General features: G+C 52.4%; 2 protein-coding genes and 1 long non-coding RNA gene across 9 annotated transcripts in view; 2 read left to right on the plus strand and 1 right to left on the minus strand.

The window, feature by feature from the left end:
• RANBP10 (RAN binding protein 10) overlaps window positions 1-6,986 on the plus strand; it is a 65,160-nt gene extending 58,174 nt beyond the window's left edge. For 3 of the 4 annotated variants that reach the window (XM_045890897.3, XM_064580958.1, XM_064580959.1), the window contains 7 exons: window positions 364-472; window positions 583-728; window positions 920-1,124; window positions 1,830-1,951; window positions 2,416-2,561; window positions 2,884-2,995; window positions 3,443-6,986. In XM_045890897.3, the coding sequence (XP_045746853.1) occupies window positions 364-472; window positions 583-728; window positions 920-1,124; window positions 1,830-1,951; window positions 2,416-2,561; window positions 2,884-2,995; window positions 3,443-3,573 (971 nt within the window). In that variant the 3' untranslated portion in view covers window positions 3,574-6,986. The remainder of the gene's footprint in view (window positions 1-363; window positions 473-582; window positions 729-919; window positions 1,125-1,829; window positions 1,952-2,415; window positions 2,562-2,883; window positions 2,996-3,442) is intronic. The other variant, XM_054511291.2, reaches the window with a different exon arrangement.
• Window positions 6,987-7,061: 75 nt separating this feature from the next.
• LOC123855346 (uncharacterized) lies at window positions 7,062-8,772 on the minus strand. Its single transcript, XR_006793503.3, has 3 exons — window positions 8,539-8,772; window positions 7,528-7,583; window positions 7,062-7,195 (listed from the first exon to the last, which is right to left on the minus strand). It is a non-coding gene; the product is annotated as an uncharacterized LOC123855346 (long non-coding RNA).
• A 72-nt stretch (window positions 8,773-8,844) lies between these two features.
• Window positions 8,845-12,175, plus strand: part of GFOD2 (Gfo/Idh/MocA-like oxidoreductase domain containing 2) — a 38,661-nt gene continuing 35,330 nt past the window's right edge. The window contains exon 1 of one of the 4 annotated variants that reach the window (XM_045890901.3): window positions 8,845-9,067. In XM_045890901.3, coding sequence (XP_045746857.2) covers window positions 8,860-9,067 — 208 coding nt within the window. In that variant the 5' untranslated portion in view covers window positions 8,845-8,859. Of the gene's footprint in view, window positions 9,068-9,132; window positions 9,675-12,175 lie in introns of those variants that run through there. The other 3 variants (XM_054511292.2, XM_045890899.3, XM_064580960.1) reach the window with 3 other exon arrangements.

A 12,175-nucleotide genomic window follows, 5' to 3' on the forward strand; every position in this document is an offset into this window, starting at 1 on the left:
CCCCAGATCATGCTCCCACAGCCAAGACCCCTCCCCATGCCCAGGTCCCCAGTGACTGACCTCCATAGGAGCAGGCCTCTACATTTGCTCTCCTGCTTCTGCACCGAGTCCTGCCTCTGTTTTCCCCTGTTGTTCTTTGAGGACTCCCTGACACTTGGCAGAAACCAGGGTCTCTTGTGGGTCTGGGAGGCCAGGTTCTTTCTTCAGCCTCTTCTTCTGTGAGCATCTCAACCAGACATGCCACTCTGAGCCAGCCCACCTGACCATCGGCTAGTCCATCTTCGGAGCTGGTAGTGTGCAGGCATGTGGCGGTGAAGAAGGTCCACGGCCCCTCACTCACTGCCATACTCTTGCTCTCTGCAGAGATCCAGAAGCTGGTGCTGGAGGGCCGTGTGGGTGAGGCCATTGAGACCACACAGCGCTTCTATCCAGGACTGCTGGAGCATAACCCTAACCTGCTCTTCATGCTCAAGTAAGTTTTGGGCACCACCAGCTCCCCCCTAGCCCAGCCCCTCTCAGCTGGTGGTGGGAACATACAGCCCAGACCAAGCCCAGAGCATTGCCGCTCTGCTCCCTCTGCAGGTGCCGACAATTTGTGGAGATGGTGAATGGGACCGACAGTGAGGTCCGCAGCTTGAGCTCCCGAAGCCCCAAGTCCCAGGACAGCTACCCTGGCTCCCCCAGCCTCAGCCCCCGACACGGCCCTAGTTCCCACATGCACAACACAGGTCAGCCACTCTCCAGAGGGCTCGGGGGAGAACTGGTGTGGAGAAGAAAGGCCACCCACATGCTCTTCCCTGGGCTGGGCTCAGGGCTCGCTGCTGGATTTGGGGGAAGGGAAATGGGACCACTGTGGTCATTCCTGGGGCCCCATTGTGGCACACTGCCCCTCTTCTTCTGACTATTCCCTGGTTTCCAGGAGCAGATAGTCCCAGCTGCAGCAACGGCGTCGCATCCACGAAGAGCAAACAGAACCACAGTAAATACCCTGCACCCAGCTCCTCCTCCTCCTCCTCGTCCTCCTCGTCCTCCTCATCCCCATCCTCCGTCAATTACTCCGAGTCCAACTCAACAGATTCCACCAAGTCCCAGCCCCACAGCAGCACCAGTAACCAGGAGACCAGGTGCCTGTCCTGCTCTGCTTCTTCCTCCTCCTCTCCGCTCTGCGCCAGCTGGGCTCACTGCAGCCTGTCCTTTGAGTGCCACCCCCTGCCCTTAACCCCCCACCTCCACCCCAGGTCTGTACCTGGAGTAGTTGCTGCTGACCTGCCAGGCCAGGTATTGGCTCCAGCTTCTGGCCCTACCGGTGATCCAGCTGCCACTTTGCTCAGCCCTGACTTTCTCAAGAAGCACTGACACCACCAGGCCTGGCAGAACCCCTAGGGTCTACACCGAAGAAACTTACTGGGTGTGGCTTGAGGTCAGACAGATTGGGCAGCAGAGGTTTTAGGCTGTAGACTACAGGTGGCTTTCACCTGCCCCCAGGCATACCTCAGGGTTTGACCTGAGTTTGGTGCCTAGAGATACTTCTCAGGGGTCCCTGGTCACTGGGGGTGGGGGAGGAATGGGTGGAAGAGGTATGCCAACTCAGACAAAGGCCAGGAAGGGGAGGGCCACAGAGGCAGCATTGGGACAAGAGTGAGAATCAGGCAACAGGCCCCTGGGGATAGCTGATGTCAGAGTAGGGGCCAAGTGTTGGAGCCTGGGAGGCCTTTCATGCTCCTAGGACCTCTTGATTTACCCACAGCAACCTGTGGCTAAAGCCTGAGTGGAGGCCCAACCAGGCTGCTCCCAAACACATCAACTCCCACCTCAACCCTTCTCCACAGTGACAGTGAGATGGAGATGGAAGCAGAGCATTACCCCAATGGTGTGCTGGAGAGTGTATCCACACGCATCGTCAATGGCGCCTACAAGCACGAGGATCTACAGACAGATGAGTCCAGCATGGGTAAGGACCATGGCCCAGCATGGTGTTACATGGGTGGTAATGGCTCAGTCCAGATGCCTTCTGCCCCCTGGGAGGGGGTTGGCATGGGCAGACTTTGTCAGCCTGAGAAGCTCTAAATGGACCTGGTCCGCTGCCGCCTTAGTCAGGAACGGGTGCTTGGAAGTGAGAAGACCCCTGGCCTGCTGCTGAGACCAGGGCCCTTGTGTCTGAGGCTAGAGAGAGTTGGTGAGAATGGGCATTCTTACAGGCACTGTACAGGGTGGGAAGAGGGAAAGTTGAGTCCAGACTCCTAGATCATGTGCTAGGTGGACTAAAAGCACCTCAGCTATGGATGGTCCACCTCATTTGCCTCTGGCAGTGCCCCTAAAGTCCTTCTTGCCATCTCCTTTTTGGGGTGTTCACCCCAGTCCTCCCCTTCTCTCCTTACCCCTCATGATTTGTTCTCTGCTGGGCTCTGGGCACAGATGATGGGCATCCTCGGCGGCAGCTCTGTGGGGGCAACCAGGCTGCTACAGAAAGGATTATCCTGTTTGGTCGAGAGTTGCAGGCACTGAGTGAGCAGCTGGGCCGAGAGTACGGCAAGAATTTGGCCCACACGGAGATGCTGCAGGTATAGAACAAGCCAGGAGCTCATACAGAGCAGGCTCCCATTTGGTGTGGGCATGGGGGCACATTGACTCTGGGAGGGCCTTGGGGGCAGCAGCAACAGGACAGAGGGGACTCTAGTCAAGTCCACAGTGGGAAACAGGACTCCCAGGATATATGCAGCCCTCTCTGAGCTCTGGGGAGGGCACAGTCCTTCGGGACCCTATGCTCAGGGTTTGCAGTGCCCTCATTGGGCACCATGCAGGGCCCTGAATGCCCCCCGGAGCCATGGAGGTACATGTGTGTGGTATGTCCCACAGTCTTCTCAAGAATGCCCTCTCCCTTAGGATGCCTTTAGCCTGCTGGCATACTCAGACCCCTGGAGCTGCCCAGTTGGCCAGCAGCTTGACCCCATCCAGAGGGAGCCAGTGTGTGCTGCCCTCAACAGCGCCATTTTAGGTAAGTGGATCTAACGGAAACAGAAGCTGGTCCGTGAGTGCCTGGGCTGGCCCCTCCCCTCTCTCCCTAGGAATGGCTGAAGTTTGTCCAAAGCAGGGCAGTGAGCTCTGCCTGGGCACTCTGGTGGCCCACAGGACTTGGGCTTCCATGGCTGAAGCTAAATCCTGACCTCCCTCTGCCCAACTGAGTTGGCTGGCTAGATCATGATAGACCCTGGCCTATGACTGTGGGCCTGGCCAGCCCATGGCTCTGAAGAGACCTAAGGTCCTCAGATTCCTGGAATGGCTGGGGGGCCATAGACTGGTGGCTGGGACGTACACAGAGATTCCTGAACACTGTGTTCCAAGAGATTCTGTCCACTGCCCCCACTTTCTGCTCCTAAGGGAACTTTGACCTGAGCCCAGCTCCTGGGCAAAGCAATGACCCGGCCTTGTCTCTCCTCCACAGAGTCTCAGAACCTGCCAAAGCAGCCCCCTCTGATGCTCGCCCTGGGTCAGGCATCTGAATGTCTACGGCTCATGGCCCGAGCTGGCCTGGGATCTTGCTCCTTTGCCAGAGTCGACGACTACTTGCACTAGCTGACCACGCTGGCTGGCCCCGCCTGGCCCTCCCTCAGCCCCAGGGCTGGAGCAGCCCTGCCCTCCATAGGCATCTGGCGCAGGGACCTGGAAGCCATGGGCAGAGTCCATTCCTCCTGCCTGGCCTCCCCCACTCCCTTTCCTGTTTTCCTTTTCTTCCTTTCCTTTCCCTCCCTCCATCCCTCCCTTCCTTTCTTCCTTCTTCTTTTCCTTCCTCCCCCTACCCTGCCCTCAGACTCTCTCTCCCCTTCACATGCAGCGGCCTCTGACACAGTATTGGCTGGTTACTCTCATGTAGCGCCTTCTACTTTGAAAGGGGGGTTTTGTTTTGAGGAGGGGTTGGGTTTTTTAATCTTTTTTTTTTTTTCCTCCTGACTGAGCCACCAGTATTTATCTCTGGAGAGCTTGTGCTGAGCTGGGTTCTGCTAATTTAGTGATGAAGCCTATCCAAGTTGGTGATAGCTTATTATTTTCATAAGTAAAAAAAATGAGATTATATATATATATATAAATATATATATTAAAAAAAGACACAGTATTTATCGTAGTGTTAGTGGTCCAGCACCTCTTGGGTGAGGCTGTCCAGACACCATATGTTTCTATTTGAGTCCAACTCATTAAAAAAGAATCATCTCTGTCACCTCAGCCAAGTGATAAGTTTATTTCAGGCTTCCCCTTTGTCGAGCCACAGGCCCAGCTGCAGCCTCGGGAAGCCCAGTAGGCATTGGGGACCACTTAGTGGGCAGGTCAGGCTAAGTTGGTTTGTGGCATCTGAAAGGTGTGGGTCCCTAGGCCCCTGAGAGCTGGGCTGAGCAGAGAACTATGGGGCTGAGGTTTCAGAGAAGGGATGAGTTGGCCCAGGGCTATACAGCAAAGCAGGGGAGTAGGGAGTCCTTGGCCAGCACACTATCTACCATTCTACCCTGCCTCTCACTGCCTGCCTTGCCCCTTCCTTTCTCCCCCTTTCAACATCCTATTTTCCCTTGTCGTTAAGATGGCCAAATAATTCATTTACTCTAAATTGATTGCCTGGAAACTACCTGCCTTTGACCCAAGAGCTGCTGTGTGTCAGGCAGCGGGGAGGATGTCTCTCCATTCCAGGACAGAAGCCCTTGAGTACAGGGGCTGCCTTCTTTCTGCCTGGATCTTCACCGTCTCTGCACAGCTCTGATGGAATCAATGCTTTCTGTTGAGAAGCTAGGACTTTGTGGAGGCAGATTCTTGGGCCGCCAGTTCCTGGAGTGGATGGAACTCTTGACCTACTAGGCCAGGCTTCACTGCAGCTGTGCCAGGCAGCTCCCTGCAGCTTGGCCCCAGACACTCTTAGAAAAGACTATTACGAGTATTTGCTGGCCAGAGGAAGGGACCTCATGGGCTCTGCAAATGTCCCACCAGCTGTTTCAGATGGATCCTCACAGCTGGTGGGGCAAACAGTCCCGGTACTGCCATCAGGGAATCAAGAGAGGAAGGGCTGAGTTGACTGCTAGGACTTGGGCAGGCCATCCGTGGAGAGGACTGACTGCCCAGGAAGAAGAAGGGAGGAGGCCTACCCAGAGGAGCACCAGGAGGGGCTGGGATTTCCCTACCTGCTTCACAGTGAGAGGGAGCGCACAGGCAGCCCTCGCAAAGGGGCAAGGCCAGAAATTGAACTTCCAGTCCCTGTCTGGGCAAGGGCTGGGTAAGCTCCTGCTCTCTGGCAGCGGACACAGGGATGGTGGTACGGCCTGAGATGTTCATTGCCTGCCAGGCCCACAGCTGGACAGAAGTGATTGAGTTGGACCAGCTGCTGGTGATGGGGTCAGAGCCTTGGCCCTGTGCTCTGCCAGAGTTCTCCCTTGGGACATGATCCTACAGGCTGCTGCTTTTGCTTGGTCTCCACCAGGGCCCCAGCTGGTACCCCACAGACCATGGCTTGTTGGGGTGGTGTTGTCATGTCTGTAAAGGAAACTCATCCTGTACAAGGCTGGGGATGTCTAGCTCCCAAACCCAGAGGTTGGATACATCAAGCTGTTAAAATGGCCAGAGCTGAGCAGGATTGGGAATTAAAACCGGAGGCTTTTGCAGCTGGAATGGGGTTCAGAGAACATCTATTCCACCAATCCTCTCCTCTTACAGATAAGGAAACAGGCCCGGGAGATTAAATGACTTAGCCAAAGTCACACAGCAAATTAGTGGCAGAGCTGGGACTAACCTCATCCCTGTGGGTTGTGCAACACTGTTTAGTCCTGAAGCTAAATACCGAGTGAGGGCTTAGGCTGGTGAGGCCCCCAGCAGTGTCTGAGCAGCTGGTACCTTCAGGGGTGTGTCAGGGATGGGGATGGGTGCCTGGGCTTGAGTTGTGGAGTGTCTGAGAGAGGGCCCGAGAGGGCCTGGGACAGCTGTGTGCTGCTTGGGGTTGGGTGTCCTCCTGGCTCGCGCTCAGTACCCGTGGCCACCTCCCCATTTTCTGTGCCTTATCTCACTGTTTCAGCTGAGTCCAAGTTGTTTACTCTGTTCCTCTCCAGAGGGGCTCTCTGTCCCAATTGGACAGCTTGCCTTTGGGACATAAGCCTTTGCCCCACAAGCCGTGGAGAGGACCAAAACCAAGCTGCTTGAGTCCACTATCTTGCTGATAGTCCAGGGCTGCCTGCCAGCCAGAGGAGCCCCTTATGCACACCCAGTCCTACCAGCCTGCTTTCAGGAGCCAACGGTGGGGAAGGCACTTGGAAGGAGCCCCAGTGAAGGGCTGGACCTGACCTGAGGGGACAGGAAGAAGACCTGGCTCTGTTGGGTTGTCCAGCCCTGGGGGAGCAGCCTTCCCTATTTACCTTTCCCCCTTGTGCCACCAACCGGTCACTCCTTCCAGAGTGGACGCTGGCAGACCATGCAAAGAAAGCCAGAACCTCTGATCCTCACCCACATGAATCTGTGGCTGGGGGTAGGCCGCCAGAACAGGGACACCAAGACATTGAGAAGGGGGTACTGCCCAGCCACCCAGCGCCTTCCTACCCCTTAAGCAAGCACAAAGAAGATGAGGCAGAGAACTGTGAGAGCTGAAAGTTCCTTTGGTTGCTCACAACTCAGGTATGCATGCTGTGTGGCAGCCAGGCAGCAGAGCCCTACTTGACCGCCGGTCCCGTGCACCGGACCTGTGGCTGGTTCATGGACTCTGGGTGCCTCAGGTGCCACCTCTTTGCATAGGGTTTTCCTCCATTAGTAACTACAGCTGAAACAGATGTCCTCCACATTGTGCACACTGGTTCTGCCTTTGTCCTCGCAAGTTGATACTTGGCATTAGCATGAAACTTGTGGGCGTGGGAGGGTTTAGAGAGAATTCTAACACAAAACACCCTATTAAATTGTACTTGAGAGATGAAAAAACTCCTGTTGTATTTTGACAGAATTATTTTTATTAAAATACACATCCATGAGTAGTCACGAGTGTCTGGTCTCTGTTTTGAGTCTTAACCGGTGTTGGCGCCCCTTGTGTGGCTCACTTTGTCCTGAGGGTTTGGCCCTTACTCAGCTCACCTCTCAAGTTCCCAGGCCCCTGCTACCCCTCAGGGACCCTCAAGACTTCAGGTGAGACCCCAAAGAGGATAGGCACTTGGGCTTCAATTCTCTCCCCCGAAACAGCTTTCATCTGAGACAAAGAAGAAGAAAATTCACCTTCAAAAAGATGGCCACAGGTCCTCCTGTCCTCAAAATAAGATTTTAATGTAGCCCAAATACACTCGTCCCAAACACTGGTCAGAGGGCTTCTGAGGCTTATTGAGGTTAGCTTCCTGTCACTCTGAGGAGAAAGTACTCTTGCTCAAAATCCTGGTTCTGGCTGTTTACTAACTTGGGTAACTGGAAAATTAACCTTTCTCAGCTTCAGTTTCACCACCCTTAAGAACGTGATTAATTTCTACCCCATGGAGGTAGAGGATTATAGCATGTGTAGGGGTGGCTTGACATAGAGGGATATAGTACCTGTGTGCTTCACTCGGTTATAGGACTATTCCTTGACAGAACTCTCCTAGGGAAAACTGGAGGGAAGAATGGAATGTTAGATTAAGCACAAAAGTCCTGGTTCCATAAATAAACCCAGAGTAGATTTAATTTCTCTCTAGACTAGTGGTTTCTACAGGGAGTGATTTTGCCCCCCAGGGAACATTTGCCAGTGACTGGAGATATTTTTGGTAGTCACAACTTGGGTTGGAGTGCTGCTGGCATCTATTGGGTAGAGGCCACGGATGTTATAAACATCCTACAATGCATAGACAGCACCCCACAACAAAGAATTATCAGGCTCAAAATGTCAACAGTGCCACTGTTGAAAAACCCTGTTCTAGAGTGAATCTTGAGACAGTAAGAAACATCAAACACAAGCACACTTTGATTCTGCGTGGCTGTTCAGAATCCAGGGGTAAAGATTAAGGGGGATAAAACCCCATCAGAAGAGGGAGGTTAGAGATTACCATTTCTCATCACTCTTGGAGCCTTCCATGCTCAGAAGGTGGCAGCAGTGGCAGGAAGTCCTGTCACCTTCCAAAGCAGGGATACCCCGCTGGTCACCAGTTCTCAGCAAGAACAGCTGCCTCAGCTCAACTGACATGTTCTGCATCAGAGGTTGCTCTGGAACGATGGCTGGGACACCTTTCTAATACCAGCTGAGTGGGGCTCCAGACTCTCACAGGAGTCAGAAAAGCAGGGGAGGGGCTCCCCATGCAGAAATAACCCCTAATCCTACATTTCCAACATAGCCTGCTTTACACTAAAGCTTATAGGTTACAGGTTTCATTACTCTGGAGGACAGAGTAATAATGGTGAACCAGAGTAGTCTTGTTACAAAATGGTATTTACTTGTGGGGACACAGACTCCAGTAAAGAGATCTGGGAGACTGAGGTCACAGTAGGAGCACTAGCATCTAAGGAACAACCAAGAACATGCAGAGGAAGAGAAGCCCAGACAGGCACCAGAGAACAGAAAAGAGTCATTACTGTAGAAGTCAGGAGGCCAAGAAGTCCAGCGAGTTCAAGAGAACTACCGTTCTGCAACAACAGGTCGTTGTGTCCAACACCAGACCTTCCTTAATTCCAGACCAAGGCCCACCACAGTTCCCAGTACCTCCTCACTACTGCTGCCGGGCTGGAGGACCCGAAAGAAGCAGAGGCTGCTATACGCCGGCCCAGCCGCCTCCACCGCCGGAAATAAATGACCAAGCCCTCCGCTAACCTACTTAATCTCCGCCCCCAAGGTGCGAGCATGCGCAATCTCTGATCACGGCCCCTCCCCGCGCAGGTCCACCCCCGTCAGGGAGCATGCGCAGACCTCCAGCCATCCCGCCCCTCCCTTTCCAGAGCTCCCGGTTCCTTAGAAACCAGGCGGCGCGTTCCCGGTGCTTGCGCTTTAGACTCCGGGGCCCGCGCGTCCCCGCCAGCCCCCCTCTTGGCGGGCGGGTGGCGGCCGAGACCGGTCCAGACCCATGGTCTCCAGGGCAGCGCGGGACGGGCGATGCCAGCATGCCAGGTGAGAGGCGGGCCCGCGGCGGCCGGTGAGGATGAAGGAGGGCAGGGCGAGGCAGCCAGCGGGCGTCTACCGGGCCTCCTCGGCGGCCCGGCGCCCGAGGTCGGAGGCGGGGCTACTCAGAGCCTAGGCTGGAGGGGGCCGTTCTAACTGCCAGCGCCGTCGTCGAGTTCGGGGGTCGCCCCGGAGTTAGTCTTCCCAACCTCGGAAATAGGACCTACAGATATGGTCGTATAATTGTAGGATTTGGGCTCCTGGAAGGACCTCGGCCATAACCCATCCCTTTACGGGACGAGGAAACCTAGGCTCCCCTGCCCTGCCCGGAGCAGACCGTACCTGTGTGGACTGACGCTTTGTGGACAAGGATGTGAGGTGTGGAAGCCTCAGACAAAGGGCGCTGGTCCATCGTCTTTCAGGGGGAGATAGGGCTTTTAGGGGGTAAATCTTTATTTAAGGAAAGAGGGTTCAGGTGGCAGATGGGAGAGGGGACGACTCTCCAGAAAGTGTGGGTGGCTCTGCCAGTCACCGAATGCCCACTGGCCACGTCTCAACGGCCCCGGCCTAGCTTTGAAGCTCAGGAAGGAAGCAGAAGGACTAGCGGAGACAAAAGGTGAGGTAAGGTGTTCCCATCAAGACGTTATCACATGAATGGGGAGGAAGGAAATGGGGGCGGGGAGATCAGGACTTGTGAATGGTTGTGTGAAGAGTTTACCTCCCAAACTGCAGCTGAATCTGAAGAACGGGACAAGAAGAGAAAAGTTTAAAGCTTTGTTGGCTAGACAGCAGGAAAGGTTATAAACCATCTTACAGAAGAAAGTGGGTGCCCTTTTGAATATCCAGAACCGAGTTGGGGCACCCCCCAGAAGAATTTTGTAAACTCTGGGGCACAAAGGTCTCAGAAGGAAGAGCCATTGGTGTATGACCCTTCACTTGAAGGGAACACCTATTTAAATTAGAAAAGACACTTAAGACATGTTATTGAGATATGGAGAAGATGGTTGTCTTTAAGTGTTGGGGAAGCTAGATTGATTCTTCATAAGGAAACTCCTTTTCTTCTGGAAAGCTGTGTACACCAGGGAACAAAAGTTTCAATTAAGGCCATCCATTTTACAGAAAATGTGAAAAAGTACTGGTTTTGAACTAGGAATTTAGAGACTGGACTAAGAGGTGAAAATTTTCAGCAGACAGTTCTGTTGGTGGGCTCCCCATTTTATGGATAAAAATTCTGTTGTCAGGCTTTCTCTTACCACCTGGTTGCCCCACTTTTCCTATGGAATGATTGGTCTGGGTCTGATCATTTATTTTTATTTGCTGGAAAAATTCGGATATATGATTGCTATAGTATTACTAGAATCCACTAGTAGTAGGATTAGCAATGACAGCTCCCTCCCCCACAAAAAAAAGACAAAAGATTTGTAATGTAAAAAGAAGTGTGTGATTTTTAAAAGATGGTCTCTGATTCTAATCAATAAAATCAATTTCTTACTAGCTTGATAAAACTAATTTTCAATGTATATATGATTTTGCAGCAGGTTTTCTTCCCCCCTCAGAGTGATAAGATACATTTATTTATTTATTTAAGATTTTATTTGTCAGAGAGAGAGAGCGTGCGCAGCAGGCAGGGGGAGAAGCAGCCTCCCCGCTGAGCAGGGAGCCTGATGCGGAACTCAATTCCCAGGACCCTGAGATCATGACCTGAGCCGAAGGCAGACGCTTAACCGACTGAGCCACCCAGGTGCCCCGATAAGATACATTTCAAGTGTGGTGGTGTTCGGGGCGCCTCGGTGGCTCAGTCGGTTAAGCATCTGCCTTCGGCTCAGGTCATGATCCCGGAGTCCCTGTGCCCCCTCTGCCCCTCATCCTGCTCCTGCTCTCTCTCTCCAGGAGTCTCTCTCTTTCTCTCAAATAAATAATCTTTTTCAAAAAATGAAAAAGTATGGTGATATTAATAGGTCAAATTAAGAAACAAAATTTCATCTTCGGTTCATAAATCAGTGCCATACAATATCTATGATGTTGTGGCTGTGCATTTTATTGATTTTTCTCTATCTGTGGAAATATTTTGTATATATACCTCAAGAGATATAATGGAGTATTATCAGAAGGGTTTGTAATCTATGGGGGAAATTGGCAATGGTAATCAAATCCTGTCAGAAAGCTTTATGAAAATCATTGTATTCTTTTTTAATAGATTTTTATTTATTTATTTGAGAGAGAGAATGAGAGAGAGCATGAGAGTGGGGAGGGTCAGAGGGAGAAGCAGACTCCCTGCTGAGCAGGGAGCCCGATTCAGGACTCGATCCCGGGACTCCAGGATCATGACCTGAGCCGAAGGCAGACGCTTAACGACTGAGCCACCCAGGCACCCCGCCATGAGTATATATTTTATTTTATTTTATTTTATTTTTTTAAAGATTTATTTATTTATTTATTTGAGAGAGCGAGAATGAGAGAGAGAGAGAGTACATGAGAGGGGGGAGGGTTAGAGGGAGAAGCAGGCTCCTCGCCGAGCAGGGAGCCTGATGCGGGACTCGATCCAGGGACTCCAGGATCATGACCTGAGCCGAAGGCAGTCGCTTAACGACTGAGTCACCCAGGCATCCCGCCATGAGTATATATTTTATTTTATTTTATTTTTTTAAAGATTTATTTATTTATTTGAGAGAGCGAGAATGAGAGAGAGAGAGAGTACATGAGAGGGGGGAGGGTTAGAGGGAGAAGCAGGCTCCTCGCCGAGCAGGGAGCCCGATGCAGGACTCGATCCCGGGACTCCAGGATCATGACCTGAGCCGAAGGCAGTCGCTCAACCAACTGAGCCACCCAGGCGCCCCATGAGTATATATTTTAAAATACAAACCCTCCTAAGAGTTTCTTGCTAGCGTAAAAGATGATTTGGGGCTTATTTTCTCTCTGCAGACCTTCACCTCTTACGCTATGACTGTATTAAAGTGCTGAGGGACAGGGCTGACAGAAGTTGTTTCCTATCCCAGGAGTTGGAACCAGACAGTAATGTGGCTACCTAGATAATGAATTTACATGTGTATAATTGAAGGGTACACTGTACACAGCATATGCAGCTTTTGAAGACTTATTTCTTTTTAAGATTTTTTT

This window comes from Mirounga angustirostris, unplaced genomic scaffold (genome assembly GCF_029215605.1).
Source record: "Mirounga angustirostris isolate CCGP_5_RB_7025 unplaced genomic scaffold, mMirAng1.0.hap1 SCAF_16, whole genome shotgun sequence".
Taxonomy (NCBI): domain Eukaryota; kingdom Metazoa; phylum Chordata; class Mammalia; order Carnivora; family Phocidae; genus Mirounga; species Mirounga angustirostris.